General features: G+C 44.2%; 1 protein-coding gene across 1 annotated transcript; it reads left to right on the plus strand.

The window, feature by feature from the left end:
- Positions 1–7566: 7566 nt before the first annotated feature.
- GP5 (glycoprotein V platelet) lies at positions 7567–10109 on the plus strand. Its single transcript, XM_070406542.1, has 2 exons — positions 7567–7617; positions 8202–10109. The coding sequence occupies exon 2, from the start codon at positions 8211–8213 to the stop codon at positions 9831–9833; it is 1623 nt and encodes a 540-aa protein (XP_070262643.1). The 5' UTR covers positions 7567–7617; positions 8202–8210; the 3' UTR covers positions 9834–10109.
- Positions 10110–14545: the final 4436 nt, after the last annotated feature.

Raw genomic sequence — 14545 nt, forward strand, 5'->3', positions numbered from 1 at the left:
TTGGTATTTGGTAGGGTTTTAGACATTAGCCCTTGAGACTTAGTTTACACCTTTAAATTTATTTTCACAACTCCTCTTAGAAAAGGTCCTTGTTTATATACAGGCCCTAAATTTATGATTAGGCTCTAGTGAAAATAGTTAAAAAGCCTGTTTTCATTTGATTCCAACATTTCTTCCAAAGAATTCTATATATACATACACCAGATTCCTTTGATAATCCAGAGTTAGGAGTGAGTTTTATGGTGTTGCTTATAGAACAACTCAGGTAATTTCCACTTATGGTTTTATATTTTCTGTACAAACTGCCTGGGTTTTATTTTTCTAATCAGCAAGGTGCTTCACTGCCTTCTGGAGATGTCCCTCAAAACTGTTAATGTGTCTGTGCTGTCTGGGGTCAGTAGTGTAATTTGCTTTAGTTAAATGTTGTAAACCTTTTTCATTAGGAAAAAATATTACTTCTTTTGGTAATAGATGTGGATCTATCTTTCTGATATCTCTCCATACCTGTTTTTTTCCTCCTCTCAGGTTTTATATTATTTTCAATGTCTTTTATTTTCTGCTTTTTTAATTTTCTAAAAACATTGGATAGTAGTGAGCTAGCTTTTTGTTTTTTGCTATTTTTTAGTTTTTTGAGTTAGATTTTTTGCCTTCTAAAATTTTAAAGATTTGATGTATGTCTATTCTATCAATAATAAGGCTTAAAAAAGGAGTGGTTTTGAACAACTGCTAAATTTGTTCAAAGCAATATGAACTTGGCGAGAATTTGTTTTATGCCATTAGGTGGCGCCAGAGGTCAGAGTTTACCTATTTTGGATTGGATGTTTACATATGAACATACTTTGGTGGTGGCATTTTCTGGGAGAAAAGAAAAATGGAAATAAAGTTAAAGAATAGACATTCATTGAATCAAATGAAATGTGAATAATATTTTTCACCTTTCTGTTTTGCCTAGATAATGTTTAAATTCTAAACAAAATAAAAGTAACTTTAAAAATGCCTTTATAGGTAAGATCCAGTAGTTTGACAAAGTCCACAGTTATGGATAAACAAGGAAACTGATACTGCTGTAAAATGGACACTAAACTTCTAAAAGTATGTGATATTATCCTGTGTTCTTCCTTAACCAGTAGCATGGGTGTACTGTTCACCTCTAGCTGGTCATTATTTTCCTGATCTGTACTTACCAATTTACCAAATGTTACGCAGAACTGTAGAATCAGATGATTCTCATTTTTTGTGGTGCAGAGATATGAATGATGTTTGGTGACTATAGAAAAATGTAAGTTACACTCAGGATCACTGTTATTGCTATTGCCACTGATGATTCTCACAAAAAAAAAGTTTCCATAAAAAAATAATATGCTATTAATACACATTAGATAAGAACAATTGTCCCATGAATGATTCTATGAAGCTATGCATCTTAGACCTCTTGAGCTGTGAATTAGCACTGTTTTCTATAGTTATTCTCTTGATTGTTTTATAATTTCCACATTTATTTTCAACATGTATAAGTGTTATTCTTCAGTGATTTCCCAGAATTGTAAATCTTATTCTTTGATTTAAATACTGAAGCATATAATTAAGGTAATTGCTAGTAGCAGCTTAAAAACCCAATTATCAGATTGTATTTAACATCTTTAAGAGCATGATCATAAAGAGCTATATTTTTTACACCCTCCCTTTTTTTAACATTTAGATTTTATAAGGGTTTTATATCTCATCTGTCTATATTGCTTTCAAAGGAATAAGGTTTTTAGGTAGGTGGAAAAGCATTTGTAGGAAGTTAGATTTGAACTAAGTGGGTTGTTCAAGTTGTAATTGATGGCTTCCAGAATATTATTTGAGGAATGTTTGTGAATATAGGTGTGGGTCCTACTCAGTGCCATAGATAGAGTTCTCTCTCTCTGTAGGTCACCATTACATAGCAATTTTGATTCTTAATTTCACATTAAATTATTTGAGTGTATACAGACGTAAACTTTAAAATCTGTACATATATTATTTTGGTTTATTAAGATTAATAAATATTACCGCTTTAAATTTTATTTATGCACATACTTAAGGACAGAAATGTCTGGGGAAATAATTGTTAAATAATGATATGTAACTTTTTAACTTTTTAAATAAATAACAAGATTTTTAATGTGTGTCTCCCTCAGGGTTGTTTAAAGTTTTTTTTCTCCCTCAAATATAAATAGTGGTGACTATGTTTGTATCTTCTAGCACCAACTGCTGTAAGGCATTGCTGCAAATAATGCTTGAATAAAAGTGGCTAAGCCAACAACAAAATGAATACTTTTATATTAGTTTTATAATCCTTGCATTTGAGAGCTTTCCAAATTGCACTTGCATTTAAACAAAACTGTTGCAGTTTTTACTGTATTTATTTTGTTATCCCTGTTTATGAAAATACTGCGCAGTTTCAAAGGCATGGTAAAAATATCAGTGTTTATATATTCTGTTTCCAAAACAGCTATACATACACTGTTCAGAGAAGAGCAAAATTCAAGCTTTAGAAAACGTTCTAAGATATCTTGCATGTAATTTTGACATATCTGAAATAGGTTTTTGTATATTTATGGTGGGAGGTGGTTGGGAACTTTTAGCAAAATATGGGATGTTAATTTTTGTACAGTCTGTGGGTATTTACACATATTTTTTAATGTATTAAAATTTGGTAATTATGTGCACATTAAATTAATAAAATAGTTAACTTCCTGTTATGATTTGTTAATTCCCTAAGACTTTGGAATTTTTTTAAGAAACTTTATATCAGAAATGATATTGCATCTTTATATTTTTAAAATTATATTGCTGCTCAAGAATGGTACCCTGATGTCAAAAAGGCATACATTCATAATTGTACATTCAGCACTGTAAATAACCGTATGAAATTTTTTTTGATTGAAGCATTCAAAATAAAAATCTAAATGAATAAAATAGATTTCTTTTTCTTTCTGTGTCTTTATACATGTTTCCTTTTTAGTTAAATGGGTTTATTTTCCTGCTTAATACTTTCCCATTTCCTTTTTTTTTTATATATAACATTGGGGTTGTTTTTTTGTTGTTTTTTAAAAGATGTTTTTATTTATTTCAGAGATGAAGGGAGAGAGAGAGAGAGAGAGAGAGAGAGAGAGAGAGAGACATCAATGATGGCGCCCGGCCACAGTGGCTCAGTGGTTGAGCATCAACCCATGAACCAGGAGGTCATGGTTCAATTCCGGTCAGGGCACATGCTTGGGTTGTGGGCTCGATCCCAGAGGGGGGTGTGCAGGAGGCAGCCAATTAATGATTCTCATCATTGATGTTTCTATTTTTCTCCCTCTCTCTTCCTCTCTGAAATAAAAATATATTTTTTAACAATTAAAAAAAAGAAACATCAATGATGAGAATCATTGATTGGCTGCCTCCTTCACAATCAGGGATTGAGCCTACAGCCCAGACATATGCCCTGACTGGGAATCAAACTGTGACCACCTGGTTCCTAGGTTGACACAACCACTGAGCCCCACAGCCCGGCTAACTTTGGGTTTTTGAAGGAAATAAATACAGCATTCCACACTTTTGTCTGTGACCATCCGTGGAAACCTATCAGTCACATACAATGTAGAGCCAAATGTTAAGTGTCAGGAGGTCTGAGGGAAATGGTGAACTATGAAATTAGGGAGTTAGTCTATTAATAGTTGGGAAGATCAAAAGCTAATACCGTGTAAGACATGGTGGTTTGAAGTGAAGTGGTATCTGTGGGTGCCAAAGGAGCCCTCCAAGGGGAGAGAAGCTGTGGAGCTAACTGCTGGCCATAGAAATCCCAGAGAAGGCAGATTTGTGTTGGGCCTTTGCTTGGGAAGGTGTTTCCTAGTATGGCAGGTTCTGCAGGAGACATGCATCCTCTGCTATGGGCTGTGTGGCTGGCTGTGATCTGATGGATTTGGGTGGTATGAACACAGTTTGAGCTCAAGTTCTTCCATGCACTGTGGTGTGTATAGCAAATGATCATGTCCCCACAGCCTGCTGATGTGGGCACAGTTCCTCTTATCTTTCCTTCCTCTTCCCCCCTTACTGCCAGTTGCTTTATTCTTAGCGTATACTGCAGGGAAGGACAGAAGGAATTCTGTGAGTTTGAATGAGACCGTCCCTGTTCATAGTTGTGGTTGTGGTTACTCTGCAGGTGTTACTCCTGCTGTGCCCGGCCTCTGTGTCCCCTATGGGGGAAGAAAAGCATGTCGCATCCAGGCAGACGCCTACTTTTAAATGACCAAACCCCATAGGCCAGGGCTCTGTGACTTACACAGAAGCTATTAGGACAGCAGATTTCTGACCTGTTTCATAGATCCCAGCTCCAAAGACTTGAACACTAGAGCCGTCAACTTCATTGCTCGAAATGATCCCGGCACCGTGTTTATTCGTTCAGTGGATGGACTCACAGTGTTGCTCCATTGTCTGTAACTTCTGGACCCAGTTCTCCCTTCGTGGGCAATCAGAATGCCCTGCTCTCTTCAAAGAACAAAACTTGGAGGTCTTCCTGGGGAAATAGACTAAAGAAGCTTCGCTGGAATTTGACTCCAAGTCACAGATTATTCCACAGTGGTTCTTCCCGATCTCTCCATCACATAGGCTCCCCAGCATTTCCTAGGCAAAGGGCCTTTCGCTTGGTGTGCCTATGCATGTCTGACTCACTATGCCACCACAGCGTGTGTTCTGGGCTCAGTTCCTTCCCTTGATTGGAGCTGAAAGACGGCCCATGATCCCTGACAGAGGGAGTGACTTCCCCTGTGCTTTAGGACTTCATGACTTAGAGGTAACTTCAGTCAGTACAGCATTTACTGGGCTTTAACTACATTTGGCTCCAAACGCTGCTTGGATTTCAGTGCTTTTTCCACATCTGCAAATGTCATGGATCGGGGAGTTTTTCTCAACCAGGATGAAATAATTTAAGGACCACTTCTGTACCACTCCATTCAATGATTCCAGAGGTTAATGTTTATTCTTTCACAATTCAAGCCTTGACTTTCTCTAACGTGTTTTAATACCTTTATCCTTATGTTTTTGTCCTTAATGATGCCATTTTCCCTTCCAATTCACTTAATTTTTGCATTAAAATTTTTAAAATACAATTGTGATATAAGCATATTTAGTAAAAATTTAAACCCCACAGAAAAGTATGTAAGGAAGTCCACCTGTTCCCTGGCTTCTCCCCCAAAAGATGAATACTAAAGTTTCTTGGTGTATCATTGCAGAAAAAAAATACGTATATATCCTCATGTAAATATATATATTTTTAAATGCTACACAAGTGGAATCCCATTGCATACGCTCTGCTGCCCTTGCTTTCTGTCATTTAGTGTATCTTTGAAAGTATGTCAGCACTTGGAGCTCAACTTTACTCACTCTAAAGTCTGCAAGGCATCCCACTGCATGGATGTACCATAATTTAAACAACGTGTTCCCTGTTGATGGTCATTTAGATTTTTGTTTCTTTTTCTGTTACAATTCCACAGTAAGTGTTTTTGTGCACATACCTAAATGAGCATATCCATGAAGTGTATTTTTATCGGTGGAATGGCTGGACACAGAATATGCATATTTTAAATTTGGTTGATACTACTAAATTTTTCTCTGAAAAGTTTGCCCCAATTTATATGCCCACCAATGTAGTATGAACATGTCTAGTGACATTAAAAGTTATTTCAGTGTGGGGTGCGGTGCAGGGTTTTCAAACAGCTCAGAAACAGACCCACAGACCCACGCACTGATAAGGTGCTGGTTCCTGGCAGCGCTGACACTAGCGCCCAGGGAAGAAGGGATTCACATACACAGGGCTAGGACAGCTGGTTATCCTAATGGGAAAAATAAACTGGACTCTACTCACATCGTACACAAAAACCAACTCTAGATGGATTAAATAGACCTAAAAGTGGAGGGCAAAGCTATAAACTTAAGGCATTATAGGGAAATAGTTTTCCGATTTGGGGGGAAAGGGGGGATTTATTTTAATAGACACAAAAATCACAAATTAGAAAAGATTGATAACTGCCTACCACAAGACTTATGTCAAAAGACCTCATACAGAAGGTGAAAAGGCAAATCACAAACTAGTTGAAGATATTCATAACACCTATAACCAACAAAGGATTCGTATCCAGAATATATTAAAATGCCTATAATTCAGTTTTTTAAAAGACAGAAGCATACGTATTTTGCATATAGACAAATAGGCAAAAGAAAACTGAATTTCTCAGAAAATGAAGTGGCCCTTAAAATATGAAAAGAGGCTCGAGTTCATTAAAAACCACACTGACAATCATTTCACATTAATTGCAAAAAATACATTTAAAAGATCAGTTCCAAGTATGGGCAGAGCTGTGAAGCACAGGGACGTCCCACACTGCAGGTGGCAGCATGTACTGGTACAGCTGCTTTGGGAGGCCGTTTGACAGTCCTAAGTGAAACTGAACATGTGAACACCCTTCAACTCACCCGATGATGCCTAATTGAACATCTTTGAGAATGTTTTCAGCCTTATTATTTCTAAAAAGAAATTGAGTGGAGCATTGTTATTCACCCAAGGAGGAGAGGAGCTGGATTAGAGAACTGTGGCATGAAAAGGAAGCTGGGAGGAAGCCTGGCCCCTCTAGGGGTGTGGCAGCTGCAATGTATCACTAAGCTTTTCTAGCATCACAGAGTTATGTTGTGCCATTTATGGAGAAACTTCTCTCTCTCTCTCCTGCTCTTGTCATTCAGCCTTGACAGTAGGATCTAGGTTATATATAGTTGCTTTCAGTTTGAAAATATTTGTCATTAAAAATCCCGAATATGCCTTCTGAGATAGGGCCCTTTCCATGACTTTTATTCTGTTAAAGTCTTTATCCTGAGGATGCAGGGGTACCGCCCTTTTCCTTTGGAAAGTGCCGAATCACAGGCGAGGCTGTAAGCCTTTCAGTTGCTTTGGGGTGCGGTACCATTTCAGGTAAGGCCAAATACTTTAAAATTAGTATGGGCAACTGGAGGGCTTGGTGAGTTCATGTGTGCATAAGAAATAATAGGTAGCTACAAGAAACGATTTGTGTAAAATTACACTGGGGAAACGTTTTGGCAGATTAGTATTACTATGTGTATTTCACAGATGATTCAATGGCAGAAGTATTAATTTTTAAACATCTTAGAAATGATAGCTTCTTACTTATGGTTCAATCAGATATACTACTCTCCAATTCTAGCTCTGTGACCCTGGTTAAGTTCCTTAACCCTACCAGACCGCTGTACCGATTTTTTGGTAATTTCCACACAAAGGTGGAATATTGGCGCTAGATGAAGAAAGGTAGATGAAAGGTAGACCTATTTTCTACAATGTCTCCAAGTTCCATCTTATTCTAACCACTTGTTTGCATGTAACTAACATTTTTCTATATCATGTTGGTTTTTTCTCTTTAATGCTCAGGAGCCCAGGTATAGGGGACAGTTAGGTTCAGGGCCTCAGGTCTGTAGGATTAAACTTCCCATGCCTTCGTTTCTTCATTCTTTGGGGATAGTAATAGTATGTACCTCATAGGGTTAGGTAAAGATGAAATGAATGGATTCAAATAAAGTGCTGGGAAGAACGCCTGGCATAGAGTGGTAAGTATTACTACCTGCGTTTCCCAGTGTGGCTGAGGGTGTTCGCTATTTGGGGGCGGGGGGGGGGGGGGTGTCCATTGTTGTAGTAGAGGAGTTGGTATTGCAGATATAACATGGTTGTGACCAAAGGAATCAGGTGGTGGCTGTCATTTGAACACTTTGCAGTTCCCTCCGTGACTTCGTTACAACCACCCCTGGGTAAGGATAGAGTCAAGAGCAGAGCTATGTTCACAGTGGGCACTGCTCTACGAAATCTGGAGCCTGAATGTGAGAATAATTATTTAGTGAGTTCTCTCCACGTAAAGAATTGGCTTTTCTCTGGCTTGCAAACGCTTTCCTTTCCATGTTTTGCACTGAGAGTGGAAAATCAGCAAAACAAAAGAATGAGACATGGGAGTGTAGAACGAATGAATGTCTTTTTACCACCCAGGAAAATCTGCCCCCCTAAGCAAAGCGGGAGACTTACTTGTCTATGGAATACAGAGGCAGTGATAATCCTGGCGAAAGAATCCTGCCTCTGCAACGTTAAATGCCCAGGGTTACAAGAGCGCACGCGAACGTTTGCCCTTGTGTGTTGTCCACAGGCGTCCGACATGCTGAGGGCCGCCCTGCTGTGCGCGGTGCTCGCGCTCCTGCGCGCGCAGCCAGTCCCCTTCCCCTGCCCGCGCACCTGCAGCTGCTTCGTCCGGGACGCGGTGCAGTGCTCAGGGGGCGACGTAGAGCGCATCGCCGCGCTCGGCCTGCCCACCAACCTCACGGTCATCATGCTGTACCGCATGGACCGCGGCACCCTGCGGAGTGACAGCTTCCGCGGCATGACGGTCCTGCAGCGCCTCTTACTGGCCGACAGCCACATTTCCGCCGTGGCCCCCGGCGCCTTCAACGACCTGATAAACCTAAAAACCCTGAGGTTGTCGCGCAACCAAATCCCGGATCTTCCAGGCTCCCTCTTCGACCAGCTGGTGCTCCTGGAACAGTTGTTCTTGAGCCACAATGAACTAACGCGCATTGACCAAAACCTGTTTCGGAACCTGGTTAACCTGCAGCAACTCCTTCTGAACAACAATCAACTCGTTTCCCTCCCCGCCGGCCTCTTCGCGCACCTGGGGAACCTGAGGGTGCTGGATGTATCGGGAAACAATTTGACTCACTTGCCGCAGGGGTTGCTCGGAGCCCAGGCTAAGCTGGAGAGACTGGTGCTCCACTCCAACCGGCTCGTCTCTCTGGACGCGGGGCTACTGCGCAACCTGCGCGCCCTGGCCGAGCTGCGGCTCGACAGAAACCGCCTCCACTCCCTCGCGCCCGGGGCTTTCGACCAGCTCCGCGACCTGCGTATTTTAACTCTTTCCAGAAACCAGCTGCGGTCCCTGCCCTCTGCACTCTTTCTCCATTTGCACAATCTGACCTTCTTGGCGCTGGATGAGAACCCGCTGGAGGAGCTCCCGGGCGTGCTCTTCGGGGAGATGGCGGGCCTGCGGGGGCTGTGGCTGAACCGCACCCAGCTGCGCACCCTGCCCGACGCCGCCTTCCGAAACCTGAGCGGCCTGCGGGCCCTGGGGCTGACCCTGAACCCGCGCCTGGGAGCGCTCCCCGAGGGCGCCTTCCGGGGCCTCGGCCAGCTGCGCCAGCTGTCGCTCAGCCACAACGCGCTTCGGGCCCTGCCCCGCGGGCTCTTCCGCGACCTCCGCAGCCTGGAGCAGGTCCGGCTCGAGCACAACCTGCTGCAGACGCTGCCGGGCGACGTGTTTGAGGACCTGCCCGGGCTGGCGGAGGTCCTGCTGGGGCACAATCCCTGGCGCTGCGACTGCGACCTGCGACCGTTCCTGGCTTGGCTGAGACAGCACGCCCGCCTCGTGGGCCGCGCGGAGGAGCCCCCGCGGTGCCAAGGGCAGCGCCCTGGCCTGCTGCTGCAGGCCCTGTCGGACGGTGACCTGGGGTGCCCGAGCACGGGGGGCCCGCCTTCTCACTCTCTCGCCCCCACCTGGCCGGCCCTGCCGGTGGCCCGCGATCGCCCAGCCTGGGTGCCGACCAGCGCAGAGCCCTGGGCGCGGGCCCAGCCGGTGGCCGAGGGCCAGGGTCAGGACCACAGCCTGTTCTGGGGTCTTTATATTCTGCTTTTAGCCACTCAGGCCGTAATAACCGGGGTCATTGTGTTTGCTATGATTAAACTCTGCCGGCTCTTCCGAAAATTAATCAGAGAGAGAGCTCTGGTCTGAGTCAACGGGAAAACCTTGTAATGAATGAGAAGGGGACCAGAGTATTGTTAGATGTGACTCTGGGAGAATCCAGACAGGTTGCCTCCGTCTTCCTTTCTCTTGTCTCTGCCGCCCACCCCTCTGCCCTCACACCCACCTCTCTGTCTCCTCCTCCTCCCTCCCCTTTCCTAGAATTGCCTTTACATGTGTGAATTGTGACTGCTTGCTTTGCTTCAGCCTTCACCGTGGGGGCCTGGGAATGTGGGTTGTGTTCACCTCATCTCTGTGCCCCCCCCCCCCCCCCCCGCCCCCTTGCCCGTGGAGAGAGGGCTACCTTCTGAGTTTACTGAGGAAGGGAGGGTGGGGGGAGTCAGCCACCTCCAGTCCGCGGTCTGGCAAATGTGCAATAAATGAATAAAATGAATACACATGATCCAAGTGATAGTGGCTTTTCCTGGGGCAAAGAGGGATTGTTCTCTTTATTTACTTTAGTTTGAAAAGCAGAACTCTTCCAGTTCTTTCCCTTGTCCTACTTTTGTTCTCACTGTTTGTATGTCTGTGGGCTGTTTGGGAGAGTGTGGGACTCCATTCACTCAGCGCAGGTTTGCAAAGTAGGCCTACTCTGTGATGGGCAGAGAGAGAAAAGAGCCAGGCCCTCCCTCCAGGAGTGCAGCACCAAGACAGGAGCCAGGACAGTGGTCCGGCCTGAGTGCCAAGGAGCAGGAGGAGGGGCCCTGGAGAGGGTGGGTGGAGCAGAGATTTGAGAGCAGTGGGAGCTCACCAGGAGGTCTAAGTGTGTGTGTGTGTGTGTGTGTGTGTGTGTCCCACAGGGTGGGGTGGGGGCATTGATTCAGAGTCCCTGTGTGTGTGCTGCAAAGACTTAGGAAACTACTATGGGAGAGAAGTATATCATTGACACTGGGTTGGCTTTCATTTCCTGAACTAAATGCTACCTCATTTCATAAGCATTTATGGGAGCACCTCACATGTGACAGGAGTTCATGAATGTAATGGCAAGCTTGGTTTCTAGTTTATTATGCTTGATCACATTCTCATTTATTCTTCTGATTGAAAGCAGTAAAAACCTTGTTGCTTTCAATGGATGCCTGTGAGCAGCAGTGGCTAAAACACGGGTGGAGCGTAGAAATCGTGGGTTCAAATCCCAGCTCCACCCCTTACTAACTGCATAGGGCTTTGGGCAAGGTACTTAGGTTGTCTAAGCCTGGGTTTCCTCGCCCCTGGGAAACGAGAAAGAGCACCTGCTTCATAGAGTGTGAGAATCAGAGGCATTAAAGCATATGATAGCAGCCCAGTGCCCAGCGAACGGTAACTGCTCAAACATTAGCTCTTATTAGAGGCCAAGCAATTACCTGTGGTACTGCCATCCTGACTTCTAAAGAAGAGCTCTGGGTTGCTTTTTCTTCTGTGTGTGTGTAATGGTGAGAGCGAACTTTCTCAAGCTGAAGGTTACCTTCACCCCAGTTTGTCTTCGCGTGTGTGTGGTCTCAGCCCTGTGCAGTCAGGCCCTGTGCTCCCAGTGCAGAGCAATGGATCCTCAGAACACCACCACGGGACACAGAGCAGGGATTGCTGGGTTCCTGGCATTTGTAGGTGCACTTCTCCTTCACGGCCAAGTTCAAATGTCTCCTCCTGGCCAAGCCTTTCCCTATGCCCAGGCAGACTGCAGTGTTCCCGCTGTGTGCCCCCCTCGCAGGCCATCAGGCACTAGGCACCCTCCCCACCCCGTCTGCTCCGGTCACCTTCACTCTGGTGTGTGTATATGTTCATGTACCTCCTTGTATCATTTATTTCTACTGTTCCAAATTTTACAACCACCTATAGCATAAAACCAAGACTTTTTTGATGAGCATAGTCCTAACCACTATGCTCTCAGGCAAGCTGCCCCCACTCTAAGCCTCCATTTCCTCATCTGTACAGTGAGGATAGTAACGGTCCTTACATGGTTGCAAAGACAGAATGAAATAACTCAGGCCAAATAGTTAAGTCAGTGGCTGGTGCATGTGAGACTCAATAGAAGTTGGCTATTACTATGATAGCTCTTTTGAACACGCTGTGTTTTAACATATCTCATTGCCTTTGCAGATGTTCATTCATTCAGCAAATATTTGTTGAGTACCTCCTCTGTACCCGGCCCTCTTCTAAGTGGAGGATGGAGCAGTGGTTAAAACAAAGTACATACTTCCATTGGGTTTACATTTTGGTGTTCCCCTCCAATGAAAACATCTTCCCTGGTCATTATCTTTAAACATTCAGAAAAGTTAAGAGAATAACTTTGGAAGCCTGAACCTGCTTTTTAAAATATTTATTCTTTGTTCTATTTGCTTCAGATATTTTTTTAACAGACTAAAATATGACAGATAAAGTTGAAGGCTCCTGTATATTGCTTCCCTGTTCTCATTGCTCTCCTTCTCTCCTCACAAGTAAGCTGCTTAATAAATTTGGCGTTTCCCATTCTCAAGCATGTTTTTATATTCTTACCACATGTGTCTACAACTCTGAACAAGCTGAAGTAAGACTGCCTGTTTTCAAATTTTATATAAATGACTAGAGGCCCGGTGCACGAAATTCATGCACTGGGGATGGGTGGGGGTCCCTTAGCCCAGCATGTGCCCTCTTGCAGTCCTGGACCCCTCCCTCGTTACTGCCCACCTGCTTGCTGCTTCCTACCATTCGGCTTGCTGCTCCTTAGTGCTGCCACAAAGGCCTTGGGTCTGCTGGGTGCCAAGCCTGTGGGTTTGTGTCTCTGATACCCCCAGCAGCCCCAGCACCTTGATGGCGGGGCTTGGGGCTGCGGGTCTTTGACACGCAGAACAAAGAACATGGGTACAGGCCTCTCCCTCTGCAGTCGTTGCTGGGTACAGGCCCCCCACTGCGGAGGGCGGGAGGGCCCGGGCCCTCCTGCCCTCCGATGCCATGGTGATCCTGGGCGCAGGCCAGCCGGCAACCCTGGCCCCAGTGGGGTCCAGGGTTGCCGCCTGGCCTGCACCCGGGCCCTCCCACCCTCCGATCGCCAAGGGGATCACTCCGCGCAGGCCAGTGGGGTCTGGGGTTGCCGCCCGGTTTTCCAATAACGATCACCAGCTGGGGGGTGGGGGAAGGCGGCCTTTGCCCACTCCCTAGCTCTTACCTGCCGCCTGGGTTGCCAATCACCATTTTTCAGTCCTTCCCCTTTCACCTCCCCTATGCAAATTAGCCGCCATTTTTGTTGGCGGTTGACCGCCATCTTAGTTGGCAGTTGATTTGCATAAGGATATGCTGATTAGCCAATGGAAAGGGTAGCGGTCGTACGCTAATTACCATGTTTCTCTTTTATTAGTGTAGATGCTACTCTGCATATAGCATTCTTCAACTGTGTGTTGTTTTTTTCTGGGCTAACATACCCTTGAGATTTACCCATATGAAGCATTTGACACTAGGTCATTCATTCGAATAGCTGCATAATAGTCTATTGAATGAACATACCATAATTTATCTGTTCTCTTGTTGGTGGACAATTATTTCCAGTGTTTTTCTTTTCTTTTTATTCCCCATTACTCTACATTCTCCCCAACTCCTAATAATGTCAGAATTTTTAATTTCTGTCAATCTGATAGGTATGAAATGGTAACTCATTGTTGCGTTCATTATCTTTCATTTCCCTGATAACTAGTGAAATTAAATTTATTTTTTCAATGTTTGTTAAACATTCAGATTTCTTCTTTTAAGAATTATCTGTGCATATATGTTGATCAATTTATAATGGAGCATTTTGCCTTTTTCCTTTTGATTTGTAGGACTTTTTACATATCCTGGACAAAATCCTCTGTAAATGGTATATCTTACAACTATCCTGTTTCAGTTTGTAGCTTCTTTTTTTTAAACTTTTAAAAATATATATATATTTCTTTATTGATTTCAGAGAGGAAGGGAGAAGGAGAGAGAGATAGAACATCAATGATGAGAGAGAATCACCGATCGGCTGCTTCCTGCACACCCCCCACTGGGGATTGAGCCCGCAACCCAGGCATGTGCCCCTGGCCAGAATCAAACCTGGGACCCTTCAGTCCACAGGCTGACGCTCTATCCACTGAGCCAAACCAGGTAGGACTGCTCTGGACAGTTTGTAAAACATGGGATTATCTGTTCCTTGAATGTATTATAGAACTCTTTCCTAAAATGGTCTTGGCCTGGTTTATTGTATTACTTATTGCTGCATAGCAAATGCCACAAATCTCAGTGGCTTAAAACAATGACATATATTATCTCACAGTTTCTGAGGGTCAGGAATTTGGGAGCAGCTTAATTGGGTGGTTCTGGCCTAGGGTCTTTCATGGGTTATCATCAAAATGTTGGCTGAGACCATAGTCATCTTCACAGGGGCTGGAGGGCATGCTTCCAAAATATCTCTCATCGTTGTTGTCAGCTCTTAGCAGGCTAATGGCAGGAGGCCTCAGATCCTTGCCGAATGAACCTCTTCATAGGGGTGTTTGAGTGTCTTCATGACATGACACCCCCCAGGATTTAGAGAGAGAGATGGGGCAGCAGTCACAGTGCCTTTTACAATTTAGCCTCAGAAGTCATATTTCATCATTTCCAGTTTCCTACTGGTTTATTGAGGTCAGCCCTACTCACTGTGGGAGAAGGGGGAGCCACATGGGAGCCTGGCTACCACGGTGTGTGTAAGCCATGTGGTTTATTTTTAACTACTGATTTCATTTGTTTCGGTGGTTGTA

This window comes from Myotis yumanensis, unplaced genomic scaffold (assembly GCF_028538775.1).
Source record: "Myotis yumanensis isolate MYYU_CA2020_CCGP unplaced genomic scaffold, mMyoYum1.0.hap1 SCAF_2, whole genome shotgun sequence".
NCBI lineage: Eukaryota > Metazoa > Chordata > Mammalia > Chiroptera > Vespertilionidae > Myotis > Myotis yumanensis.